Consider the following 17,650-nt stretch of genomic DNA (forward strand, 5'->3'; position numbering starts at 1 on the left):
AGTTGTAACTCACCCAAGGGACACAAAAACTCCCGAAACATTTGGCGCCGACTGTGGGGAGAGTACCTCAAAGAGGGTTTCACAAGAACTTATACCGCTTCCAGAGACCAATCGGCCTACAGTTGATGCAGAGGTCCATTCGGACCATGACTCTAATGACGACTGTGAAGTCGAAACCTTTGTGGCCCATGATGGGTCATTCATCTCAAGGCGCATCCGTCACAAAGAGAGAAGGGAGCGGAACATTAACCAGGCGGGTACAAGTAAACCCCCTGGACAGCCGTCTGATCAAACCCAAGCGGCCAGATCAGCCCCAGTCACCCGAGACGAGCTCATGAAATTCATGACAAGTTTCAAGGGAAAAATCAAGGAATTAATCACTAATAGGACGGCTGCTCCTAGGAATGAACAGTCGGCCAAAAAAACCAACTCAGGCTGAGAAAGAAAAATCAGTCAGGGATCGACAACCTACTCCTCACCCTGCTACGAAGGAGAAGGCTCGGCCCCAGATTGATCTCTCCAAACTCTGTTTCCCAGAAACGGCAAAGAGAAAGGCCATCCGACATGTGCAGCCGGACGACAATAAAAAGACCTTCTCTGATGCTCGACATTACATTGAGCAGAAGAAGAACCAGCAGTTGTCTGAGTCGACATCCACGTTGACTTATCCGAATAGCTTCAAGAATACCTCACTGAGGAATTCGTAATCTGTACATGGGACTCCGTCAAGTGGCCCTTCCGTCCATACGGGACCTCATGTAATCAACTCGGCACAGATGTGGCCCAACCATTATACAGGCCACCTGCTTTGCCCTACATCTAGCCTGCCTTCTTCGGAGGACAGGCGGCATACAATTACCAGCCTATGGACTGGCAGCTTCGGCTATTAAATCTTGGAGAACAACCATCTGCATTTTCCAGGGAGATAGCCGAGGCCGAACAGCCGACCAAGGTTAAAAATGTGTTGGTAGGAACCTATGATGTACCTCCAACCCAAAAGATCACCTTCTGGCATACACCCACCTGATGTATTTACAGGGGTTGGATGATGCCGCCTGGTGCCGTTGCTTCCCAACTGCCCTGAAGGGCATAACCTAATAGTGGTTCGGCAACTTGCTGGCTAGATGCATAAATAGCTTCAAGACGCTTGCGTTCTTGTTTGCTTCCAACTTCTCTATGAATATCCCTGCAAAGAAAACAAGTCTCGATCTGAGCAATATGCAGAGGGAAATAGAGAAGGATTGCACTCCTACGTCGGGCGGTTCAATCTGGTGAGAATCCAGATTCAAGGGCTGTCTAACGAGGAAGCCTATACAGACTTCATCAAGGGTCTAAAGGACGGGTCGACTTTCAAGTTCGACCTCGTCTACAAGAAAATCTTTACCCTCCAAGGAGCCCTATGGAGACGGAAGCCTATATATAAGCGACTGAACTTTGCTCCTCAAATAAGCAATCGGACTCTAAAAAGTCTGACAGACAGAAGGAGATTGGCCTGCTCAGCCAGCTCAAAAACCTGAAGAGAGCAAGAAAAAAAAAGAGATCTGAGCGGTTGTAACTCTGATCAGCCGGCCTAGAAGAACAAAAAAGAATGGAAACCGTACGTTCCAAGGTACGAGTTTAACAAGGACAGCTACTCCATCCTCATGGAGACAAAGGATCGGTCGGCCCTAGAGAAGCCGACTCCAATGAAAGGTTCCGCTGAAAATCGGAACAAAAACAAACATTGCCATTACCATGAGGACGTCGGCCATGACACCAATTACTGTTTCAACCTCAAGAGAACACTTGACCGTCTGGCCGAAAAAGGAGTGCTAAAGTCCTATATGAAGTAAAAAGTGACTTCCAAAGAGAATCCGGGGCAGTCCTCCAAAAAGACTCCCCAGCCTACTGGTAGCTCGGAAATCGATGAGGAGCCGATCTACACTATAGCAGGCGAATTCGCTAGAGGTGGCCCGACCATGCGGGGCACCAAGGACCATTGAGAAAGATGGTCAATTCTGTTGAAGAGAGACAGGCGTCTGGCACTACCGCCTTCCTAGAAGTTCTCATCACGGAGAAGGACCAGGGCAAAGTCCGCCGGCCGCATGATGACCCTGTGGTCATCGAATGCAAAGTGGCCAACCAAAAAGTTGGTCGCATTTTGATTGACACAGGTAGCTCCTCCGACATCATCAGCTACAAGTGCCTTTTCAACCTCAAGTATAAGCCGGATAGCATGCATGATGTCTCCCATCCTCTTGTCGGATTTGGGGCAGGAATGGTGCACCCAGTTGCACGGATAAATAAAAGGGCAATGGACAGCACATGACCGTCTGGTTTTTGGTGGTCGAAGAGCTGACCGCCTATAATCTCATTATTGGTCGACCCACTCTTAACGAGTGCAAGGCCGTCATCATCCCTTCTCTCATGCTGGTCAAGTATGAGAGGGATGATGGCTCTACTGGCTCTCTGAACGGAGATTAGAAGACGGCTAGAGAGTGCTATCTCTTGGACGTCAAACCTGCGGCTGCAGCAGCCGGACAAGGGAGAGAGCAAATTGACCTTGATGATATCAAGAATAACCATCCGGCCCCACCAACCTCCAAGAAAAGGAAAACTGATCAGCTAGTGGTGGTAAAAAAAAAGAGAAGCAATAACAATCACTGACCGGGGAACGGTCAGACGACCTCCGTCCCAAGCCGGCTTGTGAGCACATTGATATTCCTCTAGAAGACAGTCGTCCAGAGCAAACTGTTAAGGTGGGGAGGATTGCTTCTACAAAGATGGGTGCAGACTTTCACCATCTGTTGAAAGAATTAAAAAACAATCTTGCCTTTGAAGTAGGATAAATGCCAGACATCAGTCCGGATCTTCTTATCAATAAACTTGTCGTGGATCCAAAAAAGAAGCCCATCCGGCAAAAGAAAAGAAATCACAGCGAGGAGAGAAGTCAGGGGGCAGCTGCCGAATTAAAAAAGCTGTTAGACGCTGGGTTCATTCGGCCATGTAACTTCCCTGACTGGGTTGCGAATGTTGTGCTTGTGAAGAAGCCGAATGGCACCTGGCGCATGTGCGTTGATTACAGTGACTTGAACAGAGCATGTCCGAAGGATATTTATCCACTTCCAAAGATCGACAGTCTGGTCGACTCTGCAGCCGGACACGCCCTGATGAGTTTTTTGGACGTCTATTCAGGCTTGCATCAGATTCCCCTATGGAAACAGGATCAAGAAAAGATGACATTCGTCACTGATCTGGGGTTATTCTGTTACAATGTGATGCCGTTTGGCTTGAAGAATGCGTCTGCTACTTTCCAACGAATGATCAATACAGTGTTCATTAATCAAATTGGGAGGAATGTAGAGGTATACATCGATGACATGATAGTCGAATCCAAGCAGCAGGCGGATCACCTTGCTGATCTCCGAGAAACATTTGCCACACTCAGGCGGCACAAGGTCATGCTCAATCCTAAGAAGTGTGTCTTCGGTGTTGAGTCTGGGAAGTTTCTCGGATTCCTGATTGACCAAAGAGGGATAGAGGTCAACCTTGAAAAAATACAGGTGGTCATTAACATGCAGTAGGCCCGCATTGTCAAAGAAGTATAAAAATTAACAGGTTGTCTAGCGGCCCTGGGAGATTCCTTAGCCGGTCAGGTGACAAGTGCCTCTACTTCTTCCAGGCAATCAGGAAGAAGGCTATATTTGAATGGGGGGATGATGCTAAGGCGGCCTTCCAAAAATGAAGCAACATTTGCACTCTTTGCCTAGGCTGGTCAGCCCTCTGCCCAAAGAGACGCTCTACATGTACCTGGCTGTCTCAGATCATGCCCTCAGTGCCGTTCTAAAGAGACGGCACCCAGCTCCCGGTCTGTTTCATTAGCCACGTTCTTAGGAACACAGAGCTTCGCTACCCCATGGTTGAAAATTTTGGCCTCGCTCTTTACATGGCTGTGAAGAGGTTGAAACCTTACTTCTTAGCACATCCGGTAGTGGTCTACACTGACTAACCGATCAAGCGGCTAATGACGACCCTGGAATCATCAGGCCGAATGGTCAAATGGGCTATTGAATTACAGAGTCTGGAAATCACTTACAAACCAAGAAAGGCAATAAAGAGGCAGGCATTCGCCGACTTTATTGTCAAAATGACAAGGTCGGCTACGCCAGATAACACTGATCAGGTTTGGAAAGTGTATGTGGACGGGAGCTCCACTATGAACGACTGTGGTGCAGGAGTTAAATATCAGTCCCCTGAGGGGGATAAGTATGAGCATGCACTACGGTTCAAGTTCCAAGCCTCAAATAATGAGGCTGAATATGATGCCCTGCTAGCTGGCATCCACATGTGCAAGGCGGCAGGGGCAACTAAGATTGACGCCTACTCTGACTCTCAGCTGGTCGTGAGCCAATACCATGGTGATTATGAAGCCATCCATCCGGCTATGATCAAATACTCGCAGGCGGTCAAAGCTAAGGCCGAGACACTTGAAGAATTCAATTTAAGTCAAGTGCCTCAGTCCGAAAACAACCAGGCGGATACTCTGTCTAAGTTGGCATCATCCGCCTCATGTGATACACCTCGCTCAGTCTTCTGGGAAGTAATGGAAAAACGAAGCATTGAAGAAGATCCCATTGGAGAACGAACTTCAACTTGGATGGATAGCATCCGGGCGTATCTGCTAGATGGCATGTTGCCGGATTCAACTCCAGAAGTAGCCGCACTAAAAAAGCGTGCGGCCAATTTTGAAATTCGTAAAGTAGAGCTTTTTAAGAAAGGGTTCCTACAACCCCTCTTAAGATGCATCACCCCCGAAAAAGGGCAGGAAATTCTAGAAGATCTACATGCGGGCTTTTGTGCCTCACATATAGGCGACAGGTCTCTAGCAGAAAGGACCAGGCGGCAGGGCTATTTCTGGCCTACCCTTGAGAAAGACGCCATGACATTGGTAAAAAAGTGTGATAAATGCCAAAAATTCGGCAAGCTTATACACCGTCCGGCCACAGATCTAACGGCTATTCATAGCCTAGTTCCATTTGCCAAGTGGGGCATGGATATCCTGGGGCCATATACTTCTGCGTCAGGAAGACGGCGGTATATCTTTGTTGCCGTGGATTATTTCACCAAATGGGTAGAGGCAGAGGCGGTCAAAAATATCAAAACTAAGGACGTCATCTCCTTCATCTAGAAGAATATCATCACCCGGTTCGGGGTGCCTATGTCTATGGTTTTTGACAACGGTCCTCGGTTTGAGACGCCTCAACTCAAGACTTGGTTGGGAGATTAAGGGATCTTATATTGCTTTGTATCAGTCGGCCGACCCCAAGCAAACGGCCAGGTTGAAGCCTTCAACAAGTTAATCTCAGACGGTATAAAAAAGAAGATTGAAAGAGCTGGCGGCCTTTGGGCGGATGAACTACCACACGTCTTATGGGCCATCAGAACAACAACAAAAGGGGCAACTAGAGAGACCCCATTCCTCATGGTGTACGGTGCAGAGGTTGTCTTTCTTATCGAACATTACGAGCCGACTCTTCGAATCATGTTGTATGACGAAGAGGAAAATTGGGAGGCCATGCAGCTAGCATTGGACTCCCTTTCAGAGCGCAGGGGTAATGCCGCCTTGCGCCATGAGATCTACCGTCTGAGAATGACTAGAGCCTACAACAAGAGAGTGCACAAGCGGGCCCTTAAGGTTGGGGACTTTGTGCTACGGAAAATGGAGGCAGTAGGTATGGCGAATGAGCAAGGAAAGCTAACCCCAAATTGGGAAGTAAGAGGCGGCACCTACCGTTTGGAGACACAATGTGCAGACGGCATGAATCTACTTACCATTTCTAAGCTAAGTGTCAAAGACTTGCGGCTAACTATTTTTCTTAAAGAGGCCCAAGGCCGGATATGTTTTATAAATAAAGCCATCTTCTCCAACATGAGTACGACCGTCTGCTCCAACATGAGTCAGACAACCGGCGACGTCCATTTGGGCGAATTCGTCGAAGAGAGCATCTCCCATTCGGGTGGTACATTGCTCTATAAATCAAAAACAAACGGCCTTACCGACTGTCTGGATTAAGATAACACTCGCAGCTGTTTGACTTAATCTAATTTGAAATCTGAAAAGTTTTCCAACTGTCCTAATACAGACGGAAAGCGACTACTATTTCATTTTAGAGGCTACACTATTTATGTATCACCGCCTGTTATTGCTCTGGGGTAATACAGACGGACAAATTATGCTTATGAAAATAAGCTAAGTCCAAAGACTTAGCGGCTAAAGAACATCAAAACGACTAGTCGAGGCCTTTGGCCAGATACTCTCAGTGCTTATATGTCTGCTCAATATGGCCTTCTGTCGCTTGGTTTGGGGCAATCACCGTAGTGATTGATTGACTTAGAAAGCAATCATACTCTTTAAAGTATCAATAATTTCTAAGTCAATCAACCCATTTTTGAAACCAAGAGAACATCCGGCCAGGGGCAAAGACACCTGGTAAAGCAAATCATCGCATAGTATACAGGCAAGTTAAAAATTTTAAAGTAAGATGTCAATAATCAAAACCGGTCAGATTGACCGGATGCTTCATTAAATTAAAAACAGTTATCCCTGTGGACGACTGCAAAAGTTAACCAGTAAAACCGAGAGAAATTTTTGAATTACCCGACCCTTTGGTCGGTAAAGATACATGATTACTCGGCACGCAGGCCGGAAGATATATTGGAAGGCCATTCGACCGCAGAAATAACGGTAAAGCTTAATTATTAGGAGAGAGGTATTCAGTGTTGGCAGCCGCATCCTCCTTGGTTCCCCTTGCGGCTGATCATCATTCTCCTTATCCTCCTCTTGCTCCTGATCGTCCCCAAACGACTCACTCGAGGAGCCGGACGCCTCAGCAGCTCTGGTCGCCTCTTCCTCAGCCTGTTTCATAAGCCGGGCATTGAACACATCGCTAGACTCATCAAACTTGCTTTTCTAAGTCTGAAAGTCAGTGCCCGGCTGGAGAGCTTCCTAGGTCATCCGCATGATGATGTCATAATCATCCATCATTTGTTTAACAACGGTCTTCTTCTCGTCCTCGTGCAGCGATTTGTACTTAGCCTTAAGCTGTCTTTCTTGATTTTCCAAGCGCAGCTTCAGGCGGCCAGAATACTCCTTGTACTTTTCGGCTGCTTCCTTCGCCTCCTCCAAGGGCTCCAGCTTATTCTTGAGGCTTTTTACCTCGCCTTGGAGCTCGATATTCGCCTCCTCGCAACTTCCAAGTCCTGCTTGACCTACAGGTTGGCAGTCGCTTGGGAATACATCACATCAAGTGTCAGAGCCTCATTTTGAGCAATATTTAAGGAGGAGGCGGCCCGAGTTTTAGCAGCCGTTACCTCTTTGGACTTGTCGTTGAATGGCTTTTTAAGCCCATTCACGTGCAGCATAGCCTGCATTCGGTCAACAGTGAGAATGGTCATTATCAAGCGGCTATACTCATTATTCAAGATTAAAATTACAAGTATTATACCTCGCAGAGAAGCGTTAGGATGGCGTCCAGGTTGAGGGAGCCAACTCCTCGAACAGATGCCTTGTCTTCAGGCTCAAGCTCCTTCAGCATCTGTTTGGCCAACTGTAGGACAATTGGCTTCTGGGGAATCTCTGCCAAATTAAACACAACATGAATTAAAGAACTATCTGAATGGTCCAGTGCCCTTTTTGGCGACTGTTATTTAATCCAACAACATTGAAAAATGGTTTAAGTAGTTATACCTTCCTCCTCCTCCTCTTTGGCGGCCTTACTCTCGCCCTCTGCTGAGCCGACAGCAGTATTGAGTGGCTTGCACTCTTCGACATCTTTTGGGCGTCCGGCTTACTGGGAATCCTATCAGTTGAAGGGCGGGGGACGTCTGTTCCTTTTCTGGGTTTATGGGCAATGTTTTTTCTAGGCTTGCCAGAATCGCCCACATCACCACCCGCCTTCTTCTGAAGTTTCAGGTCAGGCTGTTTTGAGGGAGAAGGTTTGGAGGAACTATCCTGCGTAGGAAACACGATATTAGGAAACATGCGGCAAAGAGAAACTTTTACTCAAAAGAAAAGTTGGAAAATTCCTCACCTTGGGGGTTCCGCCTGATTTCTGCTCCTCATTCGTCTACTTGCCCAAAATGGACGAACGGTAGAACGCTTTGTCTGCACAAACAAACAAGAGTTAGAAACGCGCATAGTCTAAACCAAAGACAGCTAAACATTAAAGATCAAACGGCAGACTACCTCTCGACATTTCTGTACTAAGACCGCAAGCGGCCAGGTACACTCAGTTAGATAGCCATTCATAACGAGGGATACAGCTTTGGGGGGTGACCTCCTTCTCCCCCGTCTGTTCATTGGTCCGGATGGCCAAGGTAAACAGGCCACGGTCCAAAATCTCCTCTTGCGCCCGCCTGGGGACAGGCGGTAGAACCTTCTTCCCAACAAGAAGGGGGGTTCCGGTTCCACCGGTTGTATTTCTTATTGCACAGACGGGCAGGGGAGGAGACTATGTAAAATTTCGTCCTCTAGTCCTTCCACTTGTTCTCTTTCCCAATCGCCATCATATAGCCCTTGTTGCTAGTCAGGGTGAACCATCCGACACCACTTGATTGAGGCGTCTTGCTCAAGTAGTGCATATGGGCGAATGCCTCGAAATTGGGATCCAACCCCAAAATTTCGCAGGCTGCAACATAGCCCATAATGTTGACCCAAGAGTTGGGGGCTAGTTGCCAAATACCCAAGTGGTATCCATCTAAGATTCTCTCCATGGCTGGGTGGAGAAGGAAGCGCAGACCCGCTTGAATGGCTACCTCATAGCAGCCAAAGCACTCGTCATGATAGCTGGCCTTCTCTGGCCAGACGGCTGTGTCCTCAGCATCCGGCATAGACAGAAGAAAGTCATGTCCCATGACATGCTTGGAGATGAATTTCGGAAATTCATCAGACATAACCTGCCGCCTTCCTTTAGGGACATGCAGATAATAAGGCGCATGCTCTAACCGGCGCGAGGCGGACGGCTCGGCCCAATTTTCACCTCTATCAACTGACAGGGACTCCCTTGCCGCATCCAGCTTAGCCCGCGCTTCCTCCGAGTCAATGAAGGTGCTATTAGAAGATGATGAGGTAGAGTCATCATCAGAGCTGGGGGCCTACCGGCTGGTGCCAGCAGTGTTGTCCCCCATTCTCTCATCCAACGCCTGTCCAGACGGCTCGGGAATTTGTTCATTGTCTGACTCTTCCAAAATTGAAAAGCTAGGGGTACTAGTATAACCTGGCAAATGATTGTAAACTGGACTTGGTGGAAGGTCAGGAGTTGGGCTTGGAGGATGGTTAGAAATTTCATTCACAGGCGCCCTAATGGAGCCTTCAGAGTAGACTGTCGAACTTTTCGAATGGTGCCAAGAACCATCCGGATGATATGTTCTACTTATTTGCTTCGTTCTGGCCATAGTGTCCTGCACAGACACGGTCGGATTCGAGGAAGTTCACAAAGGGGAGTCCAAGAACGAGCATTCAACACCCCTAGTTCTAGACTCAACCGACCCTGGTGACCGGTTGATTGCTAACCTAGGCCGTGCCGTGTGCGTTTGGGAAACCATTTTCGAAAAGAAAAAGAAACAAAAGCAAAGTGAAAGAAAGGAAGGAAGCACGCGGTTACCTTATTTATGAGAGTTGGTTGAAAAAGCTAGGACGTATGTTCTACAAACGGTCTTGGTGACGGCTGGCGGATGCTTGCACAAAAGAAGACAAGTTCTCAGAAGTCAAAGATTCTAGATTCTCTCTCTCAAGATTCACGCAAACGTGTGAACACAATGAAGGGGTCAACCCCTATTTATAGAAAGGGTGAAAAGTCTAGGGTAAAAACCCTAGATTCTATCCGTGGTAAACGGTAAAAAGTTGTACCAATGGAAAGCTAACATCTGTCACAGGCGCCACGTGGCAAGCCACGTCATCCCTGTGAGGGGCAAATGATTTGGGTATTTCTACCCCGCCAAGTGGCCCAAAGAGAGCGTGACACGTGTCACTGAAAGAGGTGCCCAAATGGACTTCCCATATGTTGACACGTGTCACGCAGATATGACCCCTGGGAATGGCGGTCTTCAAGGCCCAAATCCCAAGGGAGCCACAAAACGGCGCCGCCCTAAATCCTATGTCATCAAACCCTAGGACAGGGCACACCTTTCTAAGACCCTATAAATACGGAAATTTCCCCATTTATTAGGGCATGTCTTTAATCATTACATCATTTATTGCTCTCGAAAACAGAGAACACCTAATCTCGAAATCCGAGAAGATATTTACTTTCCGCACGTTTTACTCCGAATCCGTACTAACTTAATATTCGGAGGCGGACCTCTGAACATCCGGAGCTCCGTTGTTTTGCAGGTACAGGCGGCTTCGTTGGACCCAATCTTCGAGTTGTAACTCTCCCAAGAGACACAAAAACACCCGAAACAAGTACCATTGAATGCATACATAGTAGCACTACATACATACATAATACCACATTACGTGTAATTACGCCTTTACCGCTCATTATGCAATTGTTTATGAATAACAATACTCCCTTAAAACTCCCTCCATGTAAAGTGATAGAATTGAATCCCTTATTACAACATCCCCAAACAAAAAGGGCAAAAGAAAAAGAACACCGAACCCCATCCCATAACTATCGACGGAGTTAGAAACTGGCATGTGGCAATCGCCAAACCAACTACCTACTAACCACTAACCTCAATTCTACTCCTACTTACAATTAATGGGATCAACTACATTTAATGCCGTATTTCTTTCATTTCCCTGCCATTTTAGCCCATCTCATCGTAAACTAGCTGCTGCTTCTTCGTCATTTCCTTCTCATTCTCTCTCCTCTTCTTCTTTGAGTGATAAAAACAGAAGATTTGTTAGAAGATTTTGTGTTGCAATGGCTACTGATTCGAATAAGCCTACTATCCTTGTTACTGGTGCTGGTGGTAGAACTGGTATTAATCTTTCTTTTTCGCTTTTAGCTTGTTTAATTACATGTTCATATTTGTTGAGAATTTGTTGGATTAGTTTATTGATAAGGTTTTGTATATTTAATGTTGTTTACGATTTTCGATTTCGCAAACTGACAAATCAAATATCTTTGTCTGAGTAATTAATTAGGGTTATGTTTGGTGTCAATTTTAAATACGATTAATTAATAAAAGGGTAATTTGTTGGTTTACATGAGCATTTATGTATATATAGGATCGAATGAAGGGAGAGAATTTATGTTGGTGAACATTGGAGATAAAATCTTGGTTCATATAGCCGACCTTATCATATTAGGATTACGGCTCTGATGTTGTTATACTCCATAAGTAATGTTGAGATACTCCATAAGTAATGTTGAGGTGGAATTGATTAATTCGAGGGAGATGTTACTATGACATTGAGTTTGTATTAAAATAATTCATGGTGCCCGTCAAAAAAAAAAAGAATATATATATATATATAATAATAATAATAATAATAATTCATGGTGAAAGTTTTAGACAGCTTTTTATCATTTTTTTTTTTAAATTTAGTTGGTTGATTGGTTCATGACGACAACATCAAATTAGAGAATTATAAAAGAAGTGTAAAGTGGACATTATAATATTAAAACTGCAAAGTTGAATCCCAATCCCAAATATTTGCAAATCTAAAAGATAAGATTGTATTTGATTAGGGGAAAAAGCAAGAGCTTCATCCTTATGGTGGTCGAATCTTTCTATTGTTTTAAAAATCTTGTCTATAATATTGTTTAAATCTTTTTGATTTAATGGATACTCGTCGATTATAATTTTGTCTATATTTTTGTTGTCAAAGTTATATATACAGAAAATGTAATTTAGATATGCATATTAGATTAGATTAGGCTGTAGCTCCTTTTACTAATATGCCTTCGTCCATGGTAATCCTTTATTAATGGGTTGTAGATACGTGTTTTTACTCTGAATGGTCCAAATTATAAAGTTCCAGTTATCGTTTAGTGCAATGATTTTTTTGCAAGGGGCTGCAATAGTGCAATATAATATACTATGCACAAGCCACAGTTCCCATCTGTCCTTAGTCAATAGTTGCAACTATGAGTTTTAAGCTATTCACGGCGATTGTCACGGCCTTACATCCCTTGTTTATTAGACATAGAAATTATACGTATAACTCAGATTAAAGACATCTATGATATGGTAGGGGAGATTATATGGCATGCTTGCCTTTGTATCTATGTGTATGTGTGTGCTTCCTTTACAATGCATAAAGGCTAAAGGTATCTACGTAACACTCTTGTGATCTGTACCGAGAAAAGTTCATTATGGAGGGACCTTGTCAATCCTGTAGTGATAATATGCTAATAGATCACCCCAAGGCCCAAGAACCAAACATGATTATCTTCTACGATATACTTATAAAGTAATGCATTTCTTGACCTTGAAATTGGTATATAACATTGTTATATTGTGAAGATTACATTTCTTTTGTGTGTGTCTTTTCTCACAAATGGCTCTGCAAGCATAAATAACTTGAGAGTGAGAATATTTGTAAATTTTATGTTATGCTTGAGCATTGTAGATACTTCCTCCGTTTCTTTATAGTTGCACCACACACTTTATAACAACATTTAAGAAAAATGGACCTCACATGATATAATACACATAAAATGAGGTTAATAGGTTGTAAGGAGCATAATCAAGTGGGTCATATGGTTTAAATAAAGGTAATAGTACAATTTTCACAATAAAAACCTTTCTTTTATAGTGTGTTGCAACTATTATGACATTTTCATCTTAGAGAAGTGTTGCAATTATAAAAAAACGGAGGAAGTAGCATTTATGCCTCCTTAGATAGGGGCTAGCTTTTTTGCGGGACTTCTAGTTTTGTCACTCGTTTCTTCCATACTTCCATAGTCCACTTGTTGTGGGACTTTAGGCTTTTATCAACACAAAGATTGCTATTATCTGGTCAAAGTGACAGCTACGGATTAAGCCTAGGGGTTTGCTTCCGTGCAGATTGTGACCATGAGTTTAAGATATCTCTCTCTCTTGCAGTTGCTCTAAATCTGTTGATTAATATAGGAAAACTCATTCACAGAGCCACATAAATGTTATTTTATGGGGCTCCTGTGATTAAATTACATGGCTTGTTTTGTCTGTCCTTTTTTCACTTAACAATCTTTAAAAGCAACCACATTACCAATTGTCAAATATCTCCCTATTTTATCACACCTTTTATATGCGGCTTTTCCCATGACAGTACATCATCAACTCATCCCATTGTTCTTCTCATGGATTTTTGAAAATTGCATCAAAAGATTGGGTTATCTTCCAAGTTTTTTATGTTGATGGCTTCTTTGTCAAGGAATCTTCTTAAAAAAAATTATTAGATCTTAATTGGTATCCTCCAATCTAAGAGGTGCTTCTTTTCCTTGCCACTTGAAGCATTACTATGACTGAGTATATAAAATATGTTCCTATATAATCTCCTTTAATCTTGGTTTAGTATTTTGAATTTTCAAAAAATTGATTTAAGTTTGACATTGCAGCATAGAAGGATGTATCTACATTTTTCTTTATTCATCCTCCTTGGTAGTTAAATGAAAACTCCCATTAAAGGGATAACATTTGGTAATAAAACTAAAGAAAAAGCTAATAATTTAATTTAATTTCTTTGGATTTTTGGGTATAGTAGATAAAAGGAAGATTTTAGGAATTTTCTCAGTAAACATATGATAAATCAAAGCTAGCTGAAATCTGGACATATCAACCTCTAGGATGCTGTTTAACACTTTAACATAAACACATAATTAAGTTATGATACATCATAGCTATCTAAAATCTAGGCTAATTAACCTTTAGGATATGTTGAACCATAAAATCAAAATTTAATTTAATTTTGAGGTTTCTTGGCAGTATCGCATGAACCTCTCTGCCTTTATTGCTATAACTAAGGATTGTCTGTGGATCAACATTTACTCTAAATGAACCTCATTATAATTAGGCCATCCTATTACATTCCTCAAAGTGCTCTATTTCATTAGAATTACAATTTAATCCTAACCTATGACCTACACAGAGAAAGTTTTATCCATGCCTAAGCAATGTACCATTCAGCATATGGTACCTTTATTGGTCTAGTGATCACTGATCGGTCTAAATAAATTAAATGAATATTGGATGGGATTAGTTGATTTTATCAACCATTAAGCTTATTTCCAGTAGAACCCTTAGAATTAATAGATGCTAGAGGTTCTCTTGTCAAGCTATAGAAGTATCTAAACTTTGTATAGATTCCTACTCACGAAGTTGAGAATGGGATACAAGAAATTATTTTGCAAGGAAAATTAATCGAATATTTAATTATATAATAAACGGAGGTAATGAGAAGTGAAGAAAACTCTGCTTTAGAAATTTGTTTATGTAGTTGAAAGAATATGGACTGAATTCTTGAAGGACATGACACACATATGGAGGTCTTGTGTTCCTATGATCATTTCACACATTAGTGTAGTCCTCCAATATTGGTGTAGTTCCAAATTTACAGCCCTCAAAACATGCTAAGTTTCCCATAATCGATAATTTATTTGTTCCAAGGTCTTTGTGCCCAAATACAGACCCTTCTGTCACGATAAAAGCTGCTGTAACTTTCACATAGATTGAAATTGTTAACCTGAAAAGGGGATACATAGTGTTAAAAAGTGAACCAATGTTAAAGCTCGATCCACTCACAAAACAATGGATCGTTCATGTACGTAACCCTTGAAATTAAGGGAGACTATTTATCCAAAACTTGGGATCATAAATCGAATTCTGACTAAAATCAGAGCATCCTCTCCAACAAACCAGAGTTGGAACCTTTTGGCACTTGTTGCCTGCATGCATACATGATATTTAAGAATTCTTATACTCTATAGATGTCATATTATTTCTGTTGGTGTTTTTATTTTGATATTAACTTTGCTTTGGCTTTTGAAAGGCCAAATTGTCTACAATAAGTTGAAGGAAAGATCCGACCACTTTAATGGGAGAGGTTTAGTCCGAACAGAGGATAGTAAGCAGACAATTGGTGGAGCTGATGATGTTTTTGTTGGAGACATTAGAGATCCTGATAGCATTGTTCCTGTTATCCAAGGCATTGATGCTCTTATAATTCTTACAAGTGCTGTACCAAAAATGAAACCAGGATCTAATCCAGCCGTACAAAAGCCTGAATTTTGTTTTCAAGAGGGCGCATATCCAGAGCAGGTAACTACTTCACTATGTTTGTTTGTTATGTTTTGTATTTATTCCATCCCTGAAGTTGATGAGAGCTTGCCACTTGTTAGGTTGACTGGATAGGACAGAAGAATCAAATAGATGCTGGTAAGAGTTCCTTGCTTCCTCATTCACTTTTGCTTTTCCATTTTTCTATAGTGCACAAACTACGACTAAAGAATTAATATTATAGCTTTACTTGTTAATCACATCGTTTCTTTGAACAGCCAAAGCTGCTGGGGTGAAGCAAATAGTCGTGGTTGGATCTATGGGAGGAACAAACCCTGATCATCCCCTAAACAGCCTTGGAAAAGGAAATATATTGGTAATTTTTCATTTCTTTACGACTTCATCTTTCTCATGTTAAAAGACAATATTTGGTGTGCCTCTGGTACTCTGTTCCTAAGGAAGAAAGAATATAGAAAGATATTTGTCATGTTCTGGTTCATTCTGGTGCTCAAAATACTGAGCTTCATCATTTTATGTGAATTAATGTAAAAGGAATGACTATCCACCACTCAATTATAATTTAGTCTTAAGGAAAGTTATTTGCTTTTGTTTGTGTTTGGCTACATTGATGCGTTTGCTGATAGGAAACCTAGCTTATTTTTTGCTCCCAAATATTTGAGCTTATGTTTTACTCAATCACATGCTTGCACCATTCGCATTACATTATTTGACATAATTTTAGATAAGATCAAACAAGTTAAGATAGGTTACTCTAAAATGTTTCAATAAGTTTTGATAAGATAAAAAAAGATAAGTTATACTTTGTATTTCCTTTGTTCTTTCTTTGTTGACACATTTTGATATTTAACACTGTTCACAAGCTATACTTTGACTAGCTTTTGTGATTTATAGTTATGTGGGATCTTGTTTGAATTATCTTAATGTATATTCTATTAATACATTTAATAATTTTTACTTGTTGATAATTAGAGAGATTAATCCTTCAGATTGTGATAAAAGAATTGTGTCAACTAAATAAGAACGGAGGAAATATTTCATAAGATTATAAAAGATAGTTTCATGTGCAGAGAACATGTTGTGTATCAAGCTTTGGGATATGCAACTCCCAATTATATGATTCATAAACCCGCAACTGTCAAGTAAAATGGGATGTAATTAGTAGTTTTAAATTTGGTTCACGGCAGCGAAAAGTCAAAAACTGTACGGGCAATTGGAATGTTGAATAGCACTTCAAAGATTGTAGTTATATTATCCTATTATGATGCATTGATGCTGGTAGTATTTGTTGGAACAAGGATCTGTGCATAGAAGATTTATATTTCACTTTCTATGTAAGATATAATTTGTCAGGATTCTGGGGAATTTGTAGTTGCTGCTGACAAGTATGAATATTTGTTAAGGACATTTCATTATAGCATTCATGAATGCTAGTCTATTTCACGTGTGTTTTGTCAATGTAAAAACTTTATAACAGCACTTGCTCATATTATGATCACAATGTTACAGGTATGGAAGAGAAAGGCTGAACAGTATCTGGCTGATTCTGGAATCCCATATACAATCATAAGGTATTCATGCCATTCAACATATATTCCGTGCATTAAGACAAAAGTTTGCTTTATGGATGTGGTGTAGATATGACTAGAATGAAAAACTTAGTGCTTTTAGGTTATAGTATGGCTTCTATGAGTTGTGGCAAAAAGATGCATTTGGCTGTTGTGCAGCCTGCTAACATCTTAAGCCTCTATCCCTGATGTTTTTTTAACAATAAAATTAGATGCAAATACACAGAAGTGAATGAGAATAATTGACAATGTGGTTTCCAGGGCTGGAGGCTTGCTTGACAAACCTGGAGGTGTCAGGGAATTGCTTGTCGGTAAGGACGATGAACTTCTTCAAACTGAGACAAGAACTGTTCCAAGGGCTGATGTTGCAGAAGTCTGCCTGCAGGTCTATAACTTCTTTCTCGTTATTGTATAGTTGATTATATGATTTGTTATTCTTTCTAAATGATCCACTTTTCATTGTGATTGCTTTTGAGTTTTTGCAAAAATGTTTCCTAGGGTTGCTTCTTTTAGTTTGGATGTTTCTGATTTTTTTTTTGGAATGGCAAGCTACTACATTTGTATCTGACCTATCTGTTATAAATTGACAGGCTTTGAAATTTGAGGAGGCAAAGTTTAAGGCTTTTGACTTGGCTTCGAAAGCAGAGGGAAGTGGTGCACCAACCACGGATTTTAGAGCTCTCTTCTCCCAAGTTACAACTCGTTTTTAATTTATCATAGCGACACTAGACTGTTTGGCTATCGTCGATGTATGTGTATGGATTGCAAGCAACAACTTTGCTAATTGTTTTACTACCTGTAATTTTGGGGTTTAAATTCTGAATAGTAACCATGTAATTTTGTTCATTTTCAATGGTAACAAAATATTTGGCAAA

At 41.8% G+C, this 17,650-nt stretch overlaps 1 protein-coding gene across 1 annotated transcript; it reads left to right on the top strand.

Moving 5' to 3' along the window:
* Positions 1 to 10,604: 10,604 nt before the first annotated feature.
* LOC145567521 (uncharacterized protein At5g02240-like) lies at positions 10,605 to 17,650 on the top strand. The gene is made up of 7 exons (XM_081626819.1): positions 10,605 to 10,965; positions 14,963 to 15,231; positions 15,312 to 15,348; positions 15,468 to 15,565; positions 16,717 to 16,778; positions 17,037 to 17,160; positions 17,366 to 17,650. Exons 1-7 carry the CDS (start codon positions 10,743 to 10,745, stop codon positions 17,483 to 17,485), a joined length of 933 nt encoding a protein of 310 aa, XP_081482945.1. The 5' UTR covers positions 10,605 to 10,742; the 3' UTR covers positions 17,486 to 17,650.

The sequence above is a fragment of the Chenopodium album genome, chromosome 11 (genome assembly GCF_948465745.1).
Source record: "Chenopodium album chromosome 11, dcCheAlbu1.1, whole genome shotgun sequence".
NCBI lineage: Eukaryota > Viridiplantae > Streptophyta > Magnoliopsida > Caryophyllales > Amaranthaceae > Chenopodium > Chenopodium album.

Bases quoted from the DNA above. Each gene is read 5' to 3' on its own strand.
- LOC145567521 (XM_081626819.1), top strand. From the start codon at position 10,743: ATGGGATCAACTACATTTAATGCCGTATTTCTTTCATTTCCCTGCCAT. The intron at 15,566-16,716 runs GTAATTTTTCAT...ACAATGTTACAG, and splicing joins TTGGAAAAGGAAATATATTG to GTATGGAAGAGAAAGGCTGA. The intron at 17,161-17,365 runs GTCTATAACTTC...ATAAATTGACAG, and splicing joins TTGCAGAAGTCTGCCTGCAG to GCTTTGAAATTTGAGGAGGC.